Source organism: Vicia villosa, linkage group LG6, assembly GCF_029867415.1.
Source record: "Vicia villosa cultivar HV-30 ecotype Madison, WI linkage group LG6, Vvil1.0, whole genome shotgun sequence".
Classification (NCBI taxonomy): Eukaryota; Viridiplantae; Streptophyta; class Magnoliopsida; order Fabales; family Fabaceae; genus Vicia; species Vicia villosa.
The window spans coordinates 123,791,758-123,816,586 of NC_081185.1; the positions used below are offsets into that span (position 1 = coordinate 123,791,758).

Here is a 24,829-nt window from a genome sequence, read left to right on the forward strand (position 1 = left end):
CATTTTATTATACCAAAAATTTAAAATCTCTGATTAAATTGGAAGAGATGATTTCTTTATATCTAAACATACTTAAATAAATGGTAGATTAATTTGACTTCACTTCTAATGGAACTAAAAATCGAAATCAATGGATGTCTCCTTTTCAGTAGTTGTGATAATGGATATGTGTGTGACATCATATGACCAAATCATTTTCCATTTGTATATTAATTAGTTAATAATAAATATTTTTTTTGACAAAATAGTTTCAGATAAGTGGATAAGAGATAGCTAGAGCCAGACACAAGTGGTATTGCCTTGCCTTTTAATTAAAGAAGAAAAGTAAAATGAGTTTTGGAACTTTTTTGTCCTTTTGCTGAGTCACATACACTATATTACATTGGAAGTTGTGGAATGCAAAATATAAGACCTCGTTCAGCAAGATTCCATCATGTTAAAGTTTAAGATTCCAATGTAAAAATATACTATTAGCTACTATTCACAAATTTAGGGAAAATGTCATATTTTAATACTCCTATATATTATTAAATTTTTTAAAACAATGTAATATTTTAATCACAGTGTTAAAATATCTTATTTGAATCGTCCTTTTTGTTTTACTACTAGTATATTTTAATCACACATTCATTAATTTCTATATAAAACCGTGTTCATTTAAATAAGATGGTTGCCATAACGTTCAAACAATAAGGTTATTTATTATTAATGCACATGGAAAGTTGGAAACCCAACACAAATTTTTATAATCTTTCATTGTTTTATAACGTTTCATTTGATATTGGAAAAGGGAATTCCTTCTCCCACATCAAAAATGTCTCCATAAATACTTTCAGACGCAATAAATACATTAAATTCATGCGTAAGGGAATCACACTTTCATTTTATAAAAAAAAAAACAGTTCGAAAATATACTTCAGTAGAATATGAGGGTGTATTTGGGATGTTTCTGGAAATACATTTTCAGTAGAATATAATGGTGTATTTGGGATGTTTCTGGAAATACATTTTCATATTCTGGAGACATTTTTAGTTTTTTCCTAAGATGCGGGAGCAATCCTTAGAATAGGATTTCGAATAATGCACATTGTAGACTTAACTACCCATGTGTTTCGAACCTATGGTTAAATCGAAAATGGATTCATTGCAATCAGTTTTTTGATGCAGTCAGTCAACCGATAATCATTTGATCTTAATCACATGGTCTAGAAAAAGGCAATATTGTTTTTTTTATATAATACTACTAATAACTAAAAATGCTAAGTTTAAATCAGAACCACTTGATCTCGATCAAACGGCCAAAGAAGGTTGACAGCGTGACTGCAGGGACAGTGTGACTGCAGCAAATTGCAGTCCGGTTAAATCAAAGGGCTAATCACAGACCCCAATACATGAATGAGCATTTGATCCCAACTTATGACCTATCTCTCACTATTATTTTTAGGGGACAACTTCTCTACCCATCACAAAAAGTTGGGTAGTGTACCTCGAACCAATCACATGCTACCATCTAACTTTAACACATTTAATTATTTATTAAATACTATAATTAATTGTTGTTTTCAAAGCATTTTACAAAGGAGGTAACATTGCCCAACTTTTTGAGTTGGGTAGATAAGAATTCACCTTATTTTTAATTGAACAACAGTTCACATAATGCATCAAGTTAAACGGAAGCGGTTTTAACCGTTTACCCTATATAAGCTCCACATGCGCTATTTTTAGATATCTTGACTTTTCCATTTTCGCTCTAAATTACTTCTGGATTATTTCAATGACATCAGTCAGTGATAACCTTGCAGCTTCCCCTCATTCAGTTATATCGGAAACACTTACCACCGTATCAGAAGTTCTTACTATGATCTCGTTCCTTATTATTCCTGGTTCCATAACCGAACACTCTGCATATACAAGTCTCTAGAGATTGTATTTTGAGATAACATTTTAACATCAATTTAAATGGTTAACAGTTTAGAAAAACCGCAGCAAAAAACCAATGGAAGAGACTTAAGACTTACTTCTAGAAAATTTTACGTGTAAAACTGATGTATTTATGTTCAGTATAACTCAAGTTACAAAGCTCTTATTTATTTACAAGCAAATATTAACACTACATATCATTTCCAGCACTACAACAATAAGACATACATGCTTCTCTGTTGGCTGCTTTGTTACATTGCTACATGAGTTTCTGCTGCATGTGCTGTTTGCAGGGGATCAAAGTCAACAAAGAATGTCCGAATCTCCATTGGAGCAAGTTCAACAACAAGCTTTGTAGGATCAACAGGTCCTCCTCTCACCACCTTAGATTCTTCAGTGAAGCCTCCTTCTACCTTCCAAACTAGTTTCCTCTTTTCCATTTCACTTCTTTCTTGATTAGCAGATAAACTCATCTCTGTCACTTTACTTATCTGAAAAAAAGTTAAGTTGTTAGAAGGAATCTATCTATACATGCATTAGAAAATAGCTTGGAATATAGTTAGTTATCACTCTTACCTTCTTATTAGGGAAAAGCCTTTTCAATTCTACATTTGCAGTTACCGAATAGTCTTTGTCCTCTCCAATCTTTACATGCAGTAACACCCAACATTCATAAATTCGAAAATAGGATAAAAGATGCAAGGGAAATTTAATGATTAAGATAGAACCAAAGATTGCTATCAGTAAATCAGACAAATAACTACAAACCTCATAAAGGTGAGCCAGTCTTAGGAGTACTTTTCCGTTTCCAAAATCCTTCAAAATGTTCACAGAAACAATAAATACAAACCAGAGAAAAGATGAGGTAAAATGTTAAAGGGCATCTTAAAGCTTGAAGATGAGGTAATAAACAGTCTCCCTAAGTCACTCCACATATCATACCTGGAGAGTTAGAAGTGCGGTGTTGTTTGGTAAACTGTAAGAAGAGTCTATAGCAGAAAATGTTGATTGTTGAAAATGCAACCAATTATCCTCATCCTGCAAAACAAGTAGAAAAAAGTTACGATGAAGGGTTTAACTCTCACATTTTTAAATTTATCCTACCTTCATTTTACCTGCTCTGTGAAAGCCAATAACAATGGTGAATATAATTCCTGGCCAACTGTACGCCGCCATTTAGCACCTTCATCTTTAAGGTCAATTCTAAGGTACAGTTTTCCTTGAATCTGGAAATACCAGATAAACAGTACTAGTAAGAGACGAGTTGGTAAGAAAAATTTATTACTTTATAATATAATTAATGTATGTTTCAACCACATCATGATCCATATGCAAGAAAATGCTGTTTGATCAATAAAACAAAAAATATATAATTGCACAAAAAAAAAAAATTAACCATATCTCTAATAAGGTAAAGTTAATAAAAGGAAAACCTTCATCAGGCATCTTAAAAATGTCCTCATATATGGAGCAAATAACCAGAAATCATTATTCAAGAGGTAAGTTTGTTTGTTGTAAGATGTACTTAACAGTTAAGCCTTCGCATTTATCAGCAATGCAAACAGTTTCATTAAGTATCTCTCCAACACCTCTTGCATCATCATGAAGCATCCTCCTAGAACAATATAAAACCAAATTACAAAATCAGGAAATGTCAATCATTATGCATTCATTTTTTTCCTATATAGTGAAGTGCAAAAGCAACTAGAGATCAGTGTCAAATCAGATGAATGAGAAATATGAGCCAACCTGTGAAGCATCAGCTCTACTTGACCATCTACCAAACTAGAACCACCAACTGAGCGGTCCACCAAAACTGAGAGTTCCATACCGCTATCTTGCATATATATTCCTAAATTAACCTGAGAGAATTATAGGAAGACATAATTTTGTTAAAAATATCCATTTGAAGAATAGTGCCAATGATGAAATCCCAGAAATGGTATATTTATTTGAAACACGTCGAAAGCTTTATTTATGTGACAAGGGAAACATTGTGAGCTCAATGATTGGAACTCGGAGAAAAATAAGAAAAGAATTCAGTTTTCCACGAGAATTAAATTCATTTGCTCAGCAAAAACATAAGCTTGAAATAAATAGTGGACATGCATAAGACTGCGACAGGATTAAATATAAACAGGGAATAAATGTGTGGATTGTGAGCTGTTGCTTAAATGAAACATACCGGGTAATAATTTCCAGCTACAGGTTGGTTCACTTCTAGATCCCAGTCAGTCCTGAAATCTCGAATCTGTAAAACAACTTTATTTTCAATAAGTATAGAAAACTCATTAAGAAAAGAAGTAATAATATTACATAGAAGCACAGTAAATAAATTTAACACACCCTTTTGATGAAGTCACGTCCATTAGAATCTGTGTAGAATGTCTTGTTTGTCTTCATTGTAGTTGAAAATTGAGTAATAAGTTCTTTCCCAATGCCATCATCCACAGGTATAGGCCCAATCTACATATGTATAGATAGATTTAAGATGCAAATCCTCAACTGTTTGAGGTATATATAAGCGAAACTATCAGTTGTTTTGACAATCAGAAAACAAGGAAGATAACCTACTGTGAACTCAACTTCAGCATGCTCCTTTGCCTTATATATCCTCGTAATCTGTACAAGAAGAAAGCAAAATAAGATTTCCATACGTAAGTTCTATGGAAAAAATAATTTTTTTAATTTACGAAAATTTGAGGAGCTAGGAGATGCCATCCAGAGAGAGAGTGGTGTTAATATTAGTAGCGAAAACAATATTCAGTTAAATTAAACATAATTTACCTGAGATACCCATGGATTGAGCTGTTGATGTACTTCATCCAATATCGGACCACGCAAGACAGTAAAAGATGCCTGAACAAGTCGATGCATAAAATAAACATATAATTAGTCATAAACTATAATTATCATTAGCTGTTGAATTTTTTGAAGGAAAAGTCTGTAACCTGCTGATCAGATTTAATAGGAAACGAGCCATTTGGACGGAAGACATATGCCCCAGAAGCCTTAGGAAAAAAACACAGTTTGCAATAAAAAATAACATAATTAGATTATGGCGAGATGTATTTCACTACTGAATCTTTTATGTGCAATATGACTACCTGAGAATCTTTATCATCCCCAATATTTCCAGAATAAAAACTGTATGATTGTTCAACTGATGCTGTAACCTTCAGCCATAACCAAAACAAAACAATAAACTTCAGCATTACTAACTTTATGCTTCAATGAAAATTGAAATTCAAAACTGTAAACATCACATATTTCAGATAAAATTTGATCATGGAACATATGTTTAGAAAAACTAATACATTGACAAGGAAAACTTACTTGATTTCTACTGTTAACATAATGAGTCAATTTTCCTTCATTTGCAGAATATAGAAGCTTTAGATTCCCTTGTCCAACTTCTATACTATCATTAGTACTTCCATCTGATCTGAACTCCTTTGAGATAATTGAAACATGACCTTCATCATTTTAAGAGTCATAAAAGTTTGAGTTAATAAGTGTAATCTTTCAGTCCAACATTACCCATACAGAGAGAAGAAGAGATAATGAGTCTAGTTATTGTTGATTATTCTACCATTATTCACATCTTGTACATATTCATAACTTTATTTCCTCTTTCAATATAGATTTATTGCTTTATTCAGCTCTAATCTAGGGAATAACAAAGAGCATTTGTCCTTATTAGTCTACTTATGTTGCAGTGAATTAATAAAAAATAATATAAATTCACTCCAAATCTAATATCAGCTGAAAGTTAAAAGAGAAATCAATATCACTAACCAGACTGTTTAGGCCTTGATACTACATAGGTGCTGAAACCAATGGGGGGTACAGATACCGGAAATGCAAGCCAGTACTTGAGTTCCCCAGCAGGAGGTGTTCCTATATATGCTTTGACGTATTTTTTCCTTATGCTCGAAGTAATATTAGATAGAGGCAAAAGCTGAGACTCAATTTCCTTCCCAGCAGAGTCCTGGACAAAAACTTCTGAAGTGGAAACCTGTGGCAAGTATGTTCTGAAGTTAGTCGCGTACAAGCATAAATCAATGTCTAAAGACTTCAAAACTTGATCAACTTAACTAGTCGGAATATCATATCTAATATGTGCTCTATCTTCATTAGCATGCTCAATGGATGATGGATGCATTAGTGCATAGATTTATGAGATAAGAGGGAAGTACAAACCATATAAACTAAAACCCAATGTTGCAAAGGTCAGGGAAGCATGTCATGTGATTTGGTTTGCGGTTGTTTGGCCTATTTGGATGGGGTAGATTTTGCTTTTGAATTGTTAAACTTTTTAAATGGGTTCAGCCTCTACTTGTAAATTTGAATAATTACTTGACACTTCTTGAGCTAAATTTAGATGTTCTAAGAAAATTATTTGGTGTATCAAAAACAAAACTAATATGTATCCTGTAAGAATATGAGATATCTCAAAATATCTTTCATATTATGTTAAAATACCTAGGATTAGTTTCTAATATTAGAGTATCTTAGACTATCTCCTAGGACTAGTTTCTATATTGCCTAGTAACCATCATGATTTGTTTCCTGATTTCCATATTTATTAAGGATGAAGAGTATTGTATTCCTTTAAATAAGAGTTAGTATTTAGTCTTTTGTATCAATATCAAGCTAGTATCTCATTATCTGTAAGTCTTAAACATCTCATTGCAAAGCTATTTAATACACACAATAAATCTTGGGCTCCACTGAGGTAAACAAAAAGTTGGAAAGAACACATCTCGCAACTATCAATGGATAGACATATGTTTCAAGATTTAAAAATTCCAATCAATAAGAAAATAATGATGCCAAGCAATAAGAAAATGAACAATGATAACCAAGTGGCTAGCAATGCATTCACTATTGATTTTGAAATGATGAGGGAATGTATATCATTTAGTATATACCCCAATAAGAAATCAAATAAAATACCATTAAAAATACCTACAGGAATTCGAATTACATCCTCTCTCTTCCAAGCAAGAGGGTTATAAACAACAATAACCTACAAAACGCACCAAAATTGAGAGAAACATGTTAATAAGATACATATTTAATCATACTTTAGAGTCTTTTAACTTTTGAATGGTTAAACAATGCATTGATAATAAGATCAAATATCATCCCTACCATGTTTTTCCCATTAGCCAAGATAGTTTCTGACGGAGGACAGTAGCTTATGTTAAGAAGAGGGCACTGCCAACATTTTCACATAAAATATTTAGGATAATATATCACAGTTTTCTCAAACTCTGTAAGATTTAAGGACTCTGATATCTTGTAGCTAAGCAAGTCTTAGTTTGTGAAGAAATATAAAGTAAAGATTAATAATAGATCTCAATGAGTTTATTTTTCTGATACAAATGTGTAATGAGACCGAAAATTAAATCTTTTATTGGATTTATAATTTATTGTCAAGTCACGATGTAACAACTTGCAACTATATTATGTTAGATTCTTGAATTAAGAAAAAGGTGAAAAACGTATTTTATGACGAGAGTACACCTGCTGGAAGCCTGCTACCGGGTTCATCATATGTGAACTCAATCTTTGGTTTACCAATAAAGCAAGAGCAGATGCAACCAAGCCTTCTGCCTGTAATTAAGAAATTGTAGAGCACTTCAGTTTACATTTATGAAATCATAAGTTCAACAGAAAATTATTAATATGCACCTCGGCGTAGCCTATTGAGATCCGCTTTGCATAATCAGCAGCAACATGCTGTCTTTCTGTGCCACTAACAGCATCATGGTGCTGAGCAAGTGCTAAAGCATCAGCTAATGCATCAGTATTTGGTCCTGATTCATTTCTCCCTTTAAACAATTCCAACTGCTTTGCGGCCTAAATATCAAGAAGAAAAGAATGAATGTTGCCCAAAAAGGAAGAATGAACTATGAGAACTCAGAAGCATATAACAAGTTACCTCGTAAAGTAAAAGGGCCGAACATTATACCTGGTAGTAACCACTCATTACTCTCACATAACCCTTTAAAGCTGGCCTACTTGTAAAATAACCAGTCCAATATGCATTAGGATGATCAGCATACCTGAAAAGTTGTGTCTTCAAATCAGATTTGAGATCTCGAAATCATGTGTGTCAGCTTTGAAGTGAAGGGGAAAAGGGAAGTGTGAAATGTGAAATGCGAGGATTTACTTCTTCTTTATCAAAAAATAACTCCACTGAAAGATTAAGCTTGGTAATCCTTCTTAAGTTGTTTATGGAAAGGGAAATCTCTTCCTCTAGCTTGGTAATTAAGTTGAAGTGGGAAAGACAACAGTTATATCCCTTAAGTTAATTTAAAATAAACACTTTCCCTATTATGTACCTTCTCCCCCCCTTTCCTCCCACTTCAAATACAAATCTAAAACTAAAGTATCAAAGAAAAACTCACGGGAAGAAATCATCAATTTTAAGTGGCCATTGCTCATTAGCTGCATGTTTTGCATCAGTGTAGATAGATGGTGTTGAATACAATGCATTGACTCGACCATCCTGAGATAATACCAGTATGGCACAAAAAACAAGCATGAAGGATCAATGCCAAACATAAACTCCATAAAATATTTTAGACAACAACTGCAAAGTGCAAACCAAAGCACCTGATTGACATAGTGAATAAACTTATCCATCTGCCTAAACCATGAATTAGCATATTGATAGCGGAAGTCTGTCCCCATTGTCCACATTATGTGATTCGTCCTGGTCACATTAGCCTAGAAACAAATAGACAACATAGTTCCTAACATCTTCAAAATATTAATATTCCATCTCAAACTACATAAAACCAAAATAAACAATTGGTATGAAAACAAATATTTAGTCTCATATCGCATAACGAGGCCTTTTAGGGCCTCTTTAGGATCTAGCTTTTCAAAAAAGCTAGGATACTATATGTTCAATGAAAAAACTACCTTGCTTAAATGTTAAAGAACCATTCTTCCGGATCTGTCTGGGAGGGGATTTGGAGGGGAGGGAATATTTTTCTTTCCTACATTAAGCAAACTGAAAAAATGTTGCTAAAAAAGAATGAAATGTAATTGAATTTTTATATGATAAGCCATGGTGTTCTTTCATTTATTTAAAAAAAACCTTAAATATATATTGAGATATAGACCTAGCCCTACAATACCCTCCTAAATTCACCTCCCAAACAAACCCTCAAGAGGGCTTTGGGTGAAAATCCAAAACCATTATGCTTAATTTTAAAAACTCCCAAACAAAGGTCTACCTTCCCAACGGGCTCCCTGATCCCATCCCCTCCAAAATTCATCCCCCAAACAAAGCCTTGGAGTCAAAAGGCTCCTACAGTTTCTTAAAATCACTAGAAGTACCAACAACAACAACAACAACAACCAAACCTTATCTCTCTAAGTGGGATTGGCTACATGGAGCAAATTACGCCATTAGAAGTGTCATGGACAAAAAAATCCCAAACAAAGTCTTTTTCTATAAAAAGCACCTAATTAAAACCCGCTACCTTCCTAGTTTACTAATTAGAATATCACTTGCATTCTTTTACTTCTAATGTGCAGTAGAGCTGTCAATAAAAAAAGAGATGATCTGGCAAAAGAAGGGGTTTAATAGTCGGCCAAACCTCACCTGAGCTAAGGCAGCAGATACAAAGTCATTGACTCTTTCTTCAACATTATAGTCAAACAATAGAATGTCATCCTTCAATAAATTTTATATGAATTTTAGAAGAGAGGGAAATAGAGTATTAAATGTATTCATTCAATAAATTCTTAACAAATAAAAGATCTCTACCTGAATAGGAGAGGACACATCATGTACCTCAAACGTGAAACCATCAGGAGGGTCATAATGCCTGGGAAATATCCCAGTAAATATCTGAAATCAATAATGTCATTAATGAACCGAAAATAAGGAATAAAATAAAATATTTTCGTTTAGTGGACATAATATCATTAGGCAACTTACTTGTGAAGATGAACCCAGAGACTTAGAACCCTGCCAAACAATCTCTAGAGTTTTGTCCTTTAATCGCTCGGCTCTATCTTGGTAATCGATTCTAGCAAAAAAGAGGGAATCGAATCCTAGCTGCAGCATAGACACAATCACATAGAACTTGAAAATTCACAATGACGCGCTGCAACTTTTAGACGACTGTAGAATGACTCCAGTTATAATAGTATTCTAGTTTTCAAATGATCAGATCTAGTGCATTCAGGCATGTTACATCGACAAGTAGTAAGAAGCAATAACATCGCATATCATACCTCAGCTCCAAGCAAGTATGCCTGAACTGCAGAATGGCCAAACGGATCAATCTGCCAGCCAACTCTTGGAATCTTGCCAAACTCATCTTTGATGAACTGATGCCCAAGAGTGGTCTGATCAATCAGGTCAATATAATGAGGGGTGGCCTCATCATGCATGCACATAGCACCATTTCTTCAAAACCAAAAACAAAAATTAAAATGAGAACAATAATATACGAACCAGATTAAAAGCCATCAACTTGCATATAATCTATGTATAATCACTAATCATGGAAATCAGAAGCAATGGATGACAATCAAATGGATCAAATCCCAAAACTCGATCAATCCAACCTACAAGATAAACCATCTGATCTTCATCCAAACGGTTCTAACTTACTAATTATGGTGAAAGTTGACAATCTATGTCGAATCATTAGCTAAAGTAATGTTAAACTACAAACATGAATTAGATTAGATTACATGAATTCGAGCTGACCCGAGTTGACAAGCTCTTTGACTTTAAGTTTCATAGCTTTACTTTGCTGCCTCCACCATCTCTGGAAAAATGCCTATATACATTTTTTAATCAACAAAACAACTCAGCATCTCCAAAATCAAATTCCCTCCCTTAACTTGAGTATTTCATTATTATTGCAATTACCATTTCAACATATATAAACTTGCGGTTTTGATCCTCCAAGAGTGCGGACATCACAGAATCAAGCACGTTCTGCACACATGCACCCTACACAGCAACAACACCAACAAAAGAATCAAATGATAATCAAATTTTGCAGCAAAGGATAGTAAGAACGTGAGAGACATACACGAATGGAGTTGTTGGATCCAACGTAGTACTGATCGACGGTTTTAAGCCAACCAACATCATCGTGGGAGTGAGGAACCAAGTGAACATTGAGTTTGTTGGGGACGATTCTGTGTGAGGTGTTGTACTCTATATAGTCTGATTTCACTATACATAACGCCATCGCCAAAACGGCGAATAGCACCACCGTATCGGCCGTTATCATCATCGTCGTTACTGTGGTGGTTTGGTTCTGATGATGATTACTGAAATAGTAAGGTTAAGTTTGGAGTTTGAAGTGTAAGGAAAGAAATAAAAGAACAACCCCACACTATAATTAGTTTAAATGATTGAATAATTAATTCATGACGAAAAAACTTAAGATAATGCTAATCATGAGATAAACATGAATAATAAAGTACTTCTATATTTTAGGGGTTGTTGGTGAGGACAAAGAAATAAAAAGATTACAGGATACTGCTAAAGAAACTATTAAAATGGCTTTTTAAAATTATGTAATTTTGTCATAAGTGTAAGAGAGTTGACAAAAGTTTAAAAATAGTTTTTGGTTTTCTTCTTAATTATGATGTAATAAAATTGTTTTTGAATTTGATGGATAATGTAGTTTTGTGATGTTTTTAAAAAAATATAGTCTAATAAGTCAAAATTTACTACTTTTAAATATTATGAAACCATTCCACACAAAAAAAAGTTATATGATGAAAGTAAATTTGAATGAGAACTTGATTAAGATTTACATATAATTGTCTGTCCCTCCAATTAATTGTTTGTGCTCCATCTAATTGCATAAAATAATTTTTTTTTAAATATAAAGAAGTTTGTAATATTTTTTGAAAAAAAAAATTATATTAAGAATATATATAAGAATGTGCAAGTGTTAAAAAAATTCTCTTAATACTTAAGAGAATATATGTAAGCAAGATATAAGACAAAATAATTTTAATACTTAAGAATATATACAAGAATGTGCAAGTATTAAAAAATTCTAAGTTGAACTTAAGTTTTTGATTTAACAGAGTAATAGCTCTTGTTTATCAATAGTTCGTTATATTAGTTTTTCTTCAAGTTTTCTATTACTTATATAGATAAATATATGAGAGAAGTTAGGAAAGAATTCTTGTACAAGTGAGTAATTGAGAAGATTTCATAGGAGACATTAAGACGTTTGTTCAAATGGTTAATGCCCGGAAAAAACACTTTTGAAAAACCTTAGCTTCAAAAGGAATTATCTATTTCATCCCTGTTGTCTTTGAACTTGAATCTTCATGTGACCAGAAGAAGATAAATTGCTTTCTGAGTCTCATAGTGATCTATCAGAGTTTGTTGACCAAACTCTTTAATTGACTTCTCAGTCCGAGTCTTCAGAGCTTGGATCTTTAGAGCTTGGCCTTCTTTAGAGTTTGGGTCTTCTGAAGTTGACCTCCTCTTCAGAGTTTGGATCTTCACAGGTTAACTTTCTTCAGAGTCTAATATTCAGAAATTGACCTCTTCAAAGTCCGGTCTTCAGGTTCTGATCCTTCAGATTCTGGTCTTCAAGCTTCTCTTCAAATGTTCAACTTCACCGTCAGAACTTAACTTATATCACAAATGTTTAGTCTATGGTCCTTCACACTTGAGCATAAGTTAGTATACAAAATTGTTCTTTAAATACTTTATTTTCATCAAAACCTTAGGAATATGATACAAACCAATTATGTTCCAACATATTTCATAGTGAAACTATTTTCTACATAATTTTTGTTTCATCTGTAAAAAGTTTAATAAAAATACTTGAGAACTTAAATATTTATATTATCGTAATTTGTTCATTGAAGGAGAAAATTGAATTGTCAATGTACCAGAGAAGTAGCAAAGCTCTCAATTTTATCAAGTTTGTTGCAAAGTTTTTTGTACTAAATTTTATCAGCTTGTTATATATTATTCACCAAATGTGTGGTGATTTTTGTTTGTAAGAAAGTGGTTGTTCTATCTATAGGTGTTTACAAATAGGAAAGGTTGTCTTTTTATTTGTTGGAAAGGTCCTTTGGATAGGGGTGATTCAAATTCCACCATTGTTGTTTGTGTTTTTGGAAATCAAGGAAGTGGTGTTCTTATTTGTTGTTGTTAAAAGAATGTAAAAGAATTCTTAGTAGACTTGTACACAGATCAGACAGTAGTGAAAATATTTCACGGATGTGAGGAGACTGGAGTAATCTTGTTTGGAAAGAAGAACCAGGATATATCTTTCTATTATTTACTTTTTCCGCACTTTATTTTTTTGCATTTCTTCCATTGTTTAACCAAAAAAATAAAAGAGACATTCATCTGAAAAAATAACCGGATAATTTCATAAAACTTAATTCAACCCCTTTAGGTTGCACTATATAATTACACAATGGTATGCACCGTCGGAGTTGGAGCAGGGAAATAGTATGCAACATCGGAGAAAGAGGGTCATTTCCTGATGGAAAATGAGTTGTACGTTTACAAAGGGGACGACATTTCTCAAGAAGATTTGTATTTGAAAATTGACATGTGAGTTTCATCAAAAGATCTAGTTTATCCCAGGGGTGTCTTTTAGGGGTGATCGCGGTGCGGTTTGGGCGGTTTTGACGAAAAAAATCATCCGAACCGCAAGAGAAAAAATCGTGCGGTTTGGTTTGGTTCGGTTGGCTTTTAAAAAAAATCCGAACCAAACCAAACCAAACTAATGTGGTTTGGTTCGGTTTTTTACAAATATTTTATTGAACAATATATACATATAGATGACAATATAACTTTGTATTTAGACATTTATACACTATCAAATAACAACAAAACTCGTCATGTTTTGACAACAACTTTCTATTTAATATGTAAAAATTAAATTAGACAAAAGTTAAATAATAAACATAAAATAATAGTATAAAACAATATAAAAATTATTAGAAATGAAACAAAAAAATAGAAGAGATGAGAGATTAGTGAAGGTGAAAAAGAAAAAACAAAAGAGTTGAGAGATTAGAGAAGAAGATGTGCGATAAAAATGAAACTGAAATAGGGAACATTTGCATAAAAATAAGAAGGTAAAAAAGAAAGAATATAAGAGAGTAGAGATTATAGAAAAAGAGGGAAGATGTATGTGGCAAAGAAGGCGCGATAATACTATTAGAGATTTGAGAAGATCGGGACTAAAATCATATGTGTAAGGACGAGAAAATTGTTCTTAATCATAAGGCTAAGGTATAATACATTTAAGTTTGGGTTGGATGTGAGTTAAGTAAAAGTTAGGTTGTAACATAATGCGGTTTGATTCGGTTTGGTTCGGTTTACAAAATACAAACCGCAAACCGAACCGAACTGTACGGTTTTATTAAAAGATGACCCAAACTAATCCGAACTAAATGCGGTTTTTTGCGGTTTGGTTTGGTTTGGTTTGCGGTTTTCTATTGGGTTGGTTTGGTTTTGAGCACCCCTAGTGTCTTTCCTCGGGATGAAGCTTCTCGGAAATGCTCGAAATGACTTATTGACACTCGCCTATTGATGGATGTACGTACAAGGAAGGATAGGATGATAATTTTTTGTAAATCTTGAAGGTCTGGCCCGCTCTATTCCAAAGAACATCAGGGTCCCTCCTTGTGAAGATGACTTCTCATACTTATCCATCATGTTCGAGCATGCCATAGAGAAAGACCTGGTAACTCTAGGGTGTTACATTAGCCCACATCTACTGCTCTGGCCATTGGTGGTGCTGGTTGTTAGGATACTCCTTGGTCTAACCAATAATGGAAAGAGAAATGACGGTAGTAAGAAAGTGTTTTTAGCCCGATGCTTCAACAAGATACATACATGCAAGAGATACATAAAGCTTATGCTTCTCTTACCGAAGTCAATGTGTAGCCAACCCACCGCGGCCTATAGAGTGGCTAGCTACTAGAGGGAGTGAAACGTTATTGTTGTTTTAGTGGTTTTGCCACTTTTTTTGAATGTGGGGTTTTGAATGACATGGTAGCACACTCGTGGAGTTTGCGACAACACCCATGAGTCATTGTGTTGGGAACTTGATCCCTTCAGTCGTACCCCAAACTCGTTGTTACCTTGCACGGTCATAAAGAAAAAAATACTTCAGAACTTGCAATATTTCATTAATAATTGGGTATTGATCCCACATTTAAAAAAACTAATTATACGAAAAATAACCAGGTGAATTGGACACCAGTTATTCTTCCTATTTTGTTTCTTGTCAAATCCTTCCCTTTTGGAAGACTGGATGTTCATGCTTTTAAGATGGCCAGTTAGGAATGCCACGTTGATTTCCATTGCCTTGCCTTGTCCTTGGTCTCGTTAGAGTGCTTGTTATATTTTATTCGCCCCTTCAAGATCATCATTGATTGTTTGTGACAGACTCTCCTTGAAGATTATGGTATTAGAGCTTGAGATGAACTACTGAGGCTATAACGTCCAAGGTGGCTATGAAGGGTCTTTCAAGAATGCAATTGTAAACATTATGCAGTAAACTACAAGGAATTATAAGCTGAAGGGCCAAACGCCTTTCCCCTATCCCACATATATCATTATCTCAATGTACCCTTATGAATTAGTCGTTGTAATGTTGAACGCCTACAAATATGAGCCTTCTTACGACCATAAACTTCCTTTCTCATGGGCCATATTCTCAAACAACTCAGAGTACATGATATCACATTAGCTATCATTGTAGATCAAAACTCGAGAGACATTAAAATGTTCGATCTTAGCAGTTATCACTAAGGGGGAGATTTCATTTGGGGTTCCCCCACTTTCTCACAGTCCTAGAACCCGAGCATTGGTAATTGGTTTTTATTGACGTACCTCTACCATTCTTATGAACGACCTAGATCTCGGTGATCTTTTCATCGTCCCCTTGGATGAGAAGTTTGCTCGGAGTGCCCTTCTAGTGATAGCGGAAATGTATATTTTTTCCTTTGCTAGCCTTCTTATCTTCTCCACTAGACCTAATATTTACGGGTTTTGAAGGGGACTTACTTTTAGGTGAATCTTCTCTTTCTCCTTTTCTTCCCTCCTCGGCTCCTTCAACTTCCATGGCCACTTTAGTGAAGAGGTCGATATAAGACCAGATACTCACTTTCTTTCCTTATATGATCCATCTTAAGGTCGCTATTATCATTGGCTGACTCTTTTGGACGGTGAAGCTCTCACACAGGTCAGTCCAGAACTTGATACTCCCGCCCGACAGAGCGTTGGACCACAGTCTGGTCGTTTCTACTAGAGTTAAATCAAACAATTTACACTTGGATGCTTCTTCGGTGTGGAGGTAGTTCAACCGGTCGCTGACGAGTTGCACATGATCGTCAGGATCTCTCTTGTAATTGCCTAGCTCACGAGGTTTCTCCAATAATTTTAAAGCCCATTTGTCCAAAATGCAAACACATAGTGGATTTTTCTACAGATTCTTTGTCTTTGTCGACTGTTTCTCTACCTGATCCTGTGGAGGAGTGTGGATGTTTCGATCTCCCTCGAAATTCAATTATCCCGAATGCAAGCTGTCGCACGCTCGCGAAAAATGAACAGAGTCGCCACCAATATATTTATCCCATAAGGGAAAGGAATATCAGGAAACCTAACAAAGGAAGGAACAGGGTCTTGCGACCAGAGAATCAAGGTACGGGAGTCGGTTACGCAAGGGGAAGGTGCTAGCACCCCTCGCGCCCAGCGTACTCGATGGTATCCACCTATGTTTGTTTCTATCTAAAGGGTGTGTACTATGTCTACCTATATGTGAATGCATGCAAAAGAAATACGGGGAAAAGAAGGAATTATTTACAATTGTGCTCGTTCAAGCCCCGCGACTTGATGCCTACGTATCCTTTTCAGGAATCAGAGCGCCGTAGTTCGGCTCACGATTTTCTGTTTGTTTTTGTGTTTTTTAGTTGGGCGGAGTTAACGCTCGCGCTCTTGCATAACGGGACAGCCTAGGATGCAATAGAGCGGAGATAACAATGCCCTTAAGAAAAGAGGTGAGAGAGTGATTTTAAGCGTTTCGAGGAAATCCCTTAAGCAAGGGAAACTCGAGTTACTCTTTGGTTGGTGTTTTTTAGAAGTTGAGAACTTACGCCTGAATGGTACCCTTAAGCAAGGGAGATCCAAGCACTCGAACATTCCCTTAAGCAAGGGATGTTCAAGCTTCCATTCCCTTTTTAAGAATTTTCACTTTGATTATTAGTGTTTTAAGTATTTTCTTTGTATTTTTTTAAAGGGATTTTATTTGAATATTTGTTAAGTGTTTTAGTGTTGTAAAAGGAAAAGAATGAGAAAGGTGGGGGACTAGCCTAATTTCTAATCCTAGAGTTATTGTTTATGTACAAGTCTAGCCTAAAATTATGGTAACTAAATTCTAAAAGAAGCATTAGAATAGTGTTAACAAAATATGGCCAAAAGCAAGTAATAAAATCACACAACAATTATACCAAAAATAACACGGAAATGGTACAAAACAACTCAAGCATTAGTGCAAAAAAATAGCCTAAAAAATACTACTATTTTTGTGTATTTTTAATGAAAGAGAAGTGAACTATAAAACAAGCAAAGGAAGAGACTAAAATCATAAGCCTAAAACTAACATTTTTTATGAACATTTTTTATGTCGAAATTAGTATTGAAGTCTAAAAGAATAAGAAAAAACAGCATTTTGTTTGCTAAAAGAAAATTAGGAAAAAAAACTAATTGAAACCTAAATCTACTAATAGAAACAGGGGGTGCGATCTGAATATAATGGTGCAAATAATGAGGCGCTGGGCCCAGGGTGTTGGCCCAGCAAGTGTTTTTGCTATTGTTTCAGATACTGTCTACCAAAAAAAAAAACACATGGACTCGGTGGGGTGCGCTAAGGAATTTGTGGCCCAATCTTGTTTGTTATAGTTTTTTGATACCAGAAAGAATGGATGTGACGGGCCAGTATGGGGTGTGAAGGCAAAATTGGCCCAAGTTGATTGTTATTCAATTATCAGAAAATAAAAAAAATAAAGAAAAGGAAAATCGAAATTGGGAATTAGGGTTGTGAATATGACTATCAGAATTCTCAAGTCCTTCACCCTCATCTTTAACTCGCGGCGGCGACTTCTTCACCGCTCCGGCGAGAGTCGTCTCCCACCGCACAGCTCTCGTTCCTCACTTCGTTCACTCTCCTATTCCATATCGTCCCTATCTCTCAAACCAAACCCTAGATTTCTAGATTCAAGGATTCAAGAAATATTCTAACAATTGGAGCAAGAGAAACTCTAATCAGACAAAAGCGAATAGAGATGAGTCAAAGATGTATCAAACGTACCTGTGTGGCGTCCTGAGTCTCCGATACGGTGGCGGAGATTCCCGACCACCGTGAAACTCAGGTAAACAAGTCTTCTCCTTTCTCTTTTCGTTTGTTACGCTGTGTATTCCTCTTCTTCTACATTCTTCTTCTTCTTCTCTTTCTTTTGATTTTTCGTAAGCTTCTGATTGAGTCTCTGCTGTCGTGTGAGAACGAGCGATTGAGAGATTGAGAGTAAGGTGCTCTAGGTGATGAATATGCAGAGAGAGTGTTGATTGATTTGAGGATGTGCGATGGAGGTTTAGCTCGATTGAAGGAGTTTCAGAGGTTGAAACTCCAACAACTCTGGTGATGAGCTTTGGTAGGGGTTGGGAGAGATGAAGTTACAGAGAGAGTGCTGAATTTGAGGGAGAAGCAAAGTTGAAGATGATGAAGATTATGAAGATGATGATGAGTGAAGTGTGAGAATGGCGTGTGTGAAGAATGTCCAGAGAGGAAAAGAGAGAGGTGAAGGTTGAAAAATGGTGATTGTGGCGTGAAGTTTGAATTATGGAGGGAAGGGTGGTTATATAGAGAAGGTGATGAGCTAGGTTCAGTTGAGTTAGGTTTGGAGTGAGGTTCGGTTTCAGTTAGATAGGTGAGGATTGAGGTTGGGAGATGCTGACTAGGAATGGAGGAAACTGAATTAGTTAGAGGAGAGGAAGAGGTGAGCCCTTGGATTGGTTTTCTGTTAGGAATTGAAGGGTGAGGATTGAATCGGTTCTGAAGTTAGTTAAGAATGAATCAGTTAGTTCACTCACTGAGTTAGTTTGTTAGAAAGCTGACTCAGTTAGTTATGTTGGTTTGGATTCAGTTATTTTCTGTTATGATGTTGGTTAAAGGTTATTAGGATTGGTTAGAGGAGTAACTGATTCTGTTTGTGAGTTTTGTAATGTGTAGGGATCAGTTTTAACCGTGTGTATGATATATATGTGCAGGGCTGACATTATGAGGCTTGAATGATGGAACTGTGAGGTTTATGGTACGGAGCTGAAAGAATGACGAACGCAACACGGTTGTGGATCTCTCTTGAAGTAGCATCCTGTTATAAAGTTCCTGTCGGGACTTGTTCGGTACCCGAGGTATACTCTTTCATGTTGAACTGTGTATGGTATGGATTTTTGTAAATTGTATGTGTAGTGAGTGTATAGGGCTGTTTTTATGTAGGCTGTTTAGTATGTTGAATGCAGAGAATTGGAATCTTTTTCTGAACCGGTTTACTCGGTCTTTTAATGCAGGGTGGATTGGATTTCATGTATGTTTGCTTGATGGATGTATGGTATGTATATTGATGAGTATTTTTGTGAGGTCTGATTGTTGAAAAAGGTTAGATTTTTATAGGTTAGAGATGGTTGGTTATACTTCTGTTAGAGCTGTTAGGAAAGTTTGTTTTTTGGTTTGGTGGTTAATTTGTGGATGAAGTATTGGTTAGAAATGAAAGTTAATTATGGTTTAGTATCTGTTATGTGAGGTATAGGGCTGAATGTAAATGTTAGTTAACAAATGAACTGAAGTTAGAGAAGTTAGTTTGAAGTTTGGTTTTCTGGTTTTTTGTTGGAACTGTCATGGACTGAGGTAACTTGTAGGTAAAGTTTGCAGGGTTGTTACAAGGAAAGAGTTAGAATATGTCGGCTTTTGAACATGGCAGAATGAGGTAACTTGTAGGTGGTTGATATTGGTTTATCTTTCTTGCAGCAAGTCTGTTTTTGTTTTTTTTGGATTAAGATGCTTCTTTTATAATTTACGCAGTCCTTTTTTGTTGATTTGCTGGTAAATAACAGTTGGGAATTGATGGGATGTGGGGATGCAATGTTTGTATGGTTAGCATTGGGGTGTTACTGATATTTGGTTTGATGATGAAGCTTGCAGGTTTTGGAAGGCATGGCATGACGCTTGGAGGACACGCACTTGTAATAGAATGGCAAAGCAGGCTTGGTGGATGCTTCCGGACGATGAAGATGAAGTTTAGAAACAGATTTTGTGTAATTTGTAATTTTTCATATGATGTAGCAAAATGTAAAGTAACAGCATGACCTTGTTAAATATGGCTTTCGTAGATACTTGTAGTAGAATATGACCTTTTGGATATGGTTGGAAATGTATATGGATATGATGTTTGGCATTGGTGTATCAAAGGCATGGCAGGCTTATGAAGTGCAATGTTTGAAGGGTAGGTTTAGGAAGATTCTTGAAGAAGTCTTTGTAGGAGTCAGAGGTCAAAGTCTAAGGCCAGAATCTGGTCAAACTCAGTCAATGGTCAACAATTGACAAAAGTCAATGGTTGACTAAAAAGTCAACTGTGACTAAAAGTTAACCACAAACTTTTTGTTGTAATTTTCATGTGTAATGTAATGGATATTGAATGGAACTTGTAATCAATGTTGATCTTGAATTCCCAATGAAGTTTCTTCCTTTCTAAGCTTTAGATGCACATCTCAGACATTCCTTAACTCGCGTGGATACCATAAGATAAGATGCCAACTATCATGTTTGTATCAAAGCCTTGTATGAGAACCAAAGAGATAATTTGCAACATGATTAATTAGGGGAATTTTTAGGAATCAATGAGCGACACCCTAATTGTATTGCAATTCAAGCAACTTTAAGCACATTCCTTTTAACCAATGAAGAAGGCCCAAGAAATCCATAGTAACCAATAACCCTTTGATCCACGCTCACAGGTATTCCCAGATGAATCCCACTTGGGTGTAGTAGGAACCTCAATTTTCAAGATCTTTGATCTCAACTTCAATTTATTGATTAATGATGCATGAATTATGTTAATGCCCTAGTGGAAATATGCATGTAAAATGAAAAGCATGAGCCAGTTAGAAATTAAGGGTAGGACAAATTTGGGGTATGACACAAGCACATAGAAAAATATTAATGTTAAATAATGAATTAATTTAACTAAATAACTAAAATAAAATATTTAACAATTAATAAAATAATAATTTATATAGAAATAATTAATTTACTTTTGAATTAAAATTAAAGTCAAATCAAATCTACTATCTTTTCACCCCTTCTCTCTTTTCACAATCTTGCTCTCTTTTTATTTTCTTACCACCTAACACACCATAAATAATATTGTAGGAGTATATATTCTCTATTTTATTTTATTTTTTGTCATAAAAAAAATTGTAGATACACTACAACTTAAAAGAAAAACCTATATAGGGTTGGAAGATAAATAAAAGGACTTATCCAACAAGTTTCTTCTTATGCAATAACAAAAACACCCTTCCCCTCACATCTACACTTGAATTCCAAACCCATTTAAATTAAATTCCGTTGCTTAATTCGCAAGTGTGCAGACCTAAAATCAAAAATCATGGAAGATACTTTCAGAGTCCGTGTAGAGAAAGCCTTCGGTTCTCTCCCAATTCCTTCTTCCGCCTCTCTCTGGTCTCTCTCCGAAGACGAAATCAACGACAAACCTAAACCCAAACCCAATCCCAAATCCCAACCCAAACCCTACCCTTCTTCTTCCCCTCTCGAACCTGAACTGGACAACGACCTCAACGACCTCGACGAAGATGAAAGCGCCGCTCCATCTAAGCCCTCTGATAAGCCATCCGATTACGATGAGGAACAGTGGCAGGTTAAATCCGGTATCGGTCTCGATTGCACCCTCGATTTTGAGGTACCGATTTACCATTCCTCTTTTTTATCAGAAATTTGATGTTTTTATTGTTTAATTTCACTTAATAGTTTTGATTTTTCTGTTATTTGATTTGAATTTAGCCAAGTTTTTCTATCAATTAGAAAACCTATAGTTAATTTACTGTGACAAAGAAATTGACGAGTGTTGAAGTAAGAGAAATAGGTTTTTTTTTTTTTTTTTCAAATTCTAATGGAACTAGTTTCACTCAACTTATTGAAGTTTTTTTAGGGTTTTTCCTTTTTTTAAGTTTGGATTGAGATTAAAAGAGAGAACTTTGACTGAATCGTTATATGCAGGAAGAGGAAGATCATTATGACAAACAAGCTTTGGGCCAAGATGACATGGGGGATCGTCTGTATATGAGTGCTATAAATGAAGATGGAATTGGGATTAGTTCTCGTGCTTTCGGAGGTTTTTCGAGAGACCCGCGAGCGAATCACATGGCTGCTAAGATTAAGCTGAAGCAGGATGAAGAAAAAGCAAATGGAATTGATGTCAAATCTACTACACCTGACATTGGTATTGGTGGTGGAGGTGGCGGCGGTGGTGGGGTTGATTCTGTTAATGTTAACCCTAAGTCGATTTTGAAGAGTAAAGATAATACTTCGGAGTCTAGGCCAAATAAACGTGTTCGGTTTGATTCTGAATGTGTTGATAGAGATGGTGATGGTGATGGTGATGATGATGAGAAGGAAGGAACCAGGGATGTTCGCATGAAGAGCTCTTCAATGGAAGAGGATGCGGCTTTAAATCAGCCATCGAAGTTGCAGGAATTTGCTTCAGCAGTTCCCGATTATATTCGCAATCCTTCGAGATACACACATTATACTTTTGATTCTTCGACTGACATTGATGACAAAGCAAATAAGGAGGCATACTTGAGCTTCCTTGCACAGATAAAAGGTTCAAATGCATCCTCACAGGCAGATGAAGCGTTGGATGATCTTCCATCTGTTACCTTTATACCGAAGAAGAAATCTGGTGATGTTACTATGGGAGAGAATGAGACAGTGTTCAAGCTAAAGCTTGATGTTGAAAAGGATTGCGTGAATAAAAAAGCCTTCCCTGTTAGCATAGCTGCTGCTGACGAAACTGAAAACAGTGATGTATGTGCAATGGAGGAGGATGAACAGGAAGTTAGCGAGGATACTAAAAGAAGCTCTCAGAAGTCAAACCGCAAGTACAGGAAGAAAACCGATGAGGAGCTGGAGGAGACTGTTGTTTAACTGTAGAATGAGTTCCTAGATTTGTAACATGTTTGGAGTTGTTGCTGTCCCATAGCTCACCCGCCACAGTGAAACTCCCGCCTCTCGAAAGTGTAGTTTCCAACTTAGTACGTGGTGCCACCACAGTTTCCTTCATTTCCCAGTACTACTAGCTTACATAATTTGCTATAATCAGATTTCTCACTAGTTAATTTTTCTCAAACTTTTGTGGAAAGACATCAGGTGCCTGGATTTTGACTTGGAAAGTTATGTAGTTGCTGTAACTGATGCAGGTTAAGCATAATTGTTAGAATGTAGATTTTGGAATTTAGATATTTTGGCAACCTCTACTGTTGGCACAGCCCTTTGAATCTACAACATGCAATTGCAAAATGCAGTGCCCAAGATATTTTTGAAGTTAAAAGTTTATGTAAGCTTTATTTGAGCTGTGCAAAACATACTTAGTTTAACATTAGTATTGTCAAATCCAAAGTTTCCGATAGATACTTACATCTTGAGGGCTGCAGTAGGGACAAAAACGATTACTTTGGAATCTGATTTCAAGTTTGCTCTAGTTCTCTCTGTCAGCATCCTCTTTCACTCATCCTTTGGGTGGTTATTACTTATTGATTGACAAAAATTGGTGTTAGCATGGAATGAGACGCAATAAAGATTTGGTGCTGGTTACATCTCATATCCCGTTGCTGTTTTGAAATTTTAGTTGTGTCTGATTAATAAAGACCAACAGCATCTGTACTTCGAGAACACGGATTTTGTCATAGAAATTTTATTAATTCAAATTTTTCATTGTGACCGATATTTGCAAGGAGGTCTACACAACTATTAAGTTTTTCAATAAATATGTTTGATCTTACAGTTTTAATGTGTGTGTTCCGTGACATATAAGAATATGTCAAGGGAATAGGATCCTCTCCTGCTATGTGTGTTCTGCTATCTCTGCAGTGCCTAATCCAACGGTTGAGAAACAACACTAAATAATTGAATAAAAAAATTATTTAAGACGAGAGAGAAAAAGATATTTGTGAAATTGGAGAAATTGTCAAGAAGTGGAAGCAAATGAAGACTTTTAGTCTTTTGAGAAATGATCATATTGATTATAACAAGGAAATCCATCTTGACAAGCAGAGACGGATCCAAGGGAGGGCAAGGTTGGGCTCCGGCCCCTCCCTCATGTTAACATGTTGGTTTTTTATAATTTTTGTTGAGCTTAATTATTGTTTCTAAAAAATTTAATATGCTTTATCTTTAAGTAATTTTCCAACACTACAAAAATAAAATAAATAAAAAACAATAACATACACTCCAAACACATGAAATATTTTCTTCTATATATAATATATTATATTACATATATAATTCAATTAATTTTATTTAATAGTCATGCGTATTACAATGATCGATTTTAACTTTATATACGAGGATCAATTTTAATACAAATGTGAAATTATGATGTTGGTAAAAGTGTTATCCTCACACTTTTTCACACTTTTTCATTTTTGTTTCGATATTTTGTAATATTTTTCAATTTGTTGTAATTTAATTTATTGCCGTGATTAATTTGGTTGTGATTTGATCATCCATTCTAGATTGTATCTTGTGGATCTCCTTAGATTCAATAAGTTGGATTTGATTCAATT

At 35.0% G+C, this 24,829-nt stretch overlaps 2 protein-coding genes across 2 annotated transcripts; one reads left to right on the top strand and one right to left on the bottom strand.

Moving 5' to 3' along the window:
- Positions 1-2,014: 2,014 nt before the first annotated feature.
- Positions 2,015-11,374, bottom strand: LOC131609843 (alpha-mannosidase At3g26720-like). Its single transcript, XM_058881655.1, has 29 exons — positions 10,998-11,374; positions 10,832-10,915; positions 10,651-10,739; positions 10,186-10,360; positions 9,887-10,006; positions 9,713-9,796; positions 9,548-9,619; positions 8,548-8,661; positions 8,340-8,440; positions 7,901-7,994; positions 7,621-7,788; positions 7,453-7,542; positions 7,078-7,143; positions 6,896-6,952; positions 5,719-5,938; positions 5,257-5,396; positions 5,028-5,096; positions 4,872-4,931; positions 4,708-4,779; positions 4,495-4,542; positions 4,267-4,386; positions 4,106-4,171; positions 3,670-3,782; positions 3,451-3,535; positions 3,036-3,146; positions 2,863-2,958; positions 2,689-2,736; positions 2,497-2,565; positions 2,015-2,411 (listed from the first exon to the last, which is right to left on the bottom strand). Exons 1-29 carry the CDS (start codon positions 11,202-11,204, stop codon positions 2,172-2,174), a joined length of 3,078 nt encoding a protein of 1,025 aa, XP_058737638.1. The 5' UTR covers positions 11,205-11,374; the 3' UTR covers positions 2,015-2,171.
- A 10,134-nt stretch (positions 11,375-21,508) lies between these two features.
- On the top strand, positions 21,509-23,502 carry LOC131609844 (uncharacterized). The gene is made up of 2 exons (XM_058881656.1): positions 21,509-21,945; positions 22,263-23,502. The coding sequence occupies exons 1-2, from the start codon at positions 21,634-21,636 to the stop codon at positions 23,190-23,192; spliced, it is 1,242 nt and encodes a 413-aa protein (XP_058737639.1). The 5' UTR covers positions 21,509-21,633; the 3' UTR covers positions 23,193-23,502.
- The last annotated feature ends 1,327 nt before the right edge of the window (positions 23,503-24,829 follow it).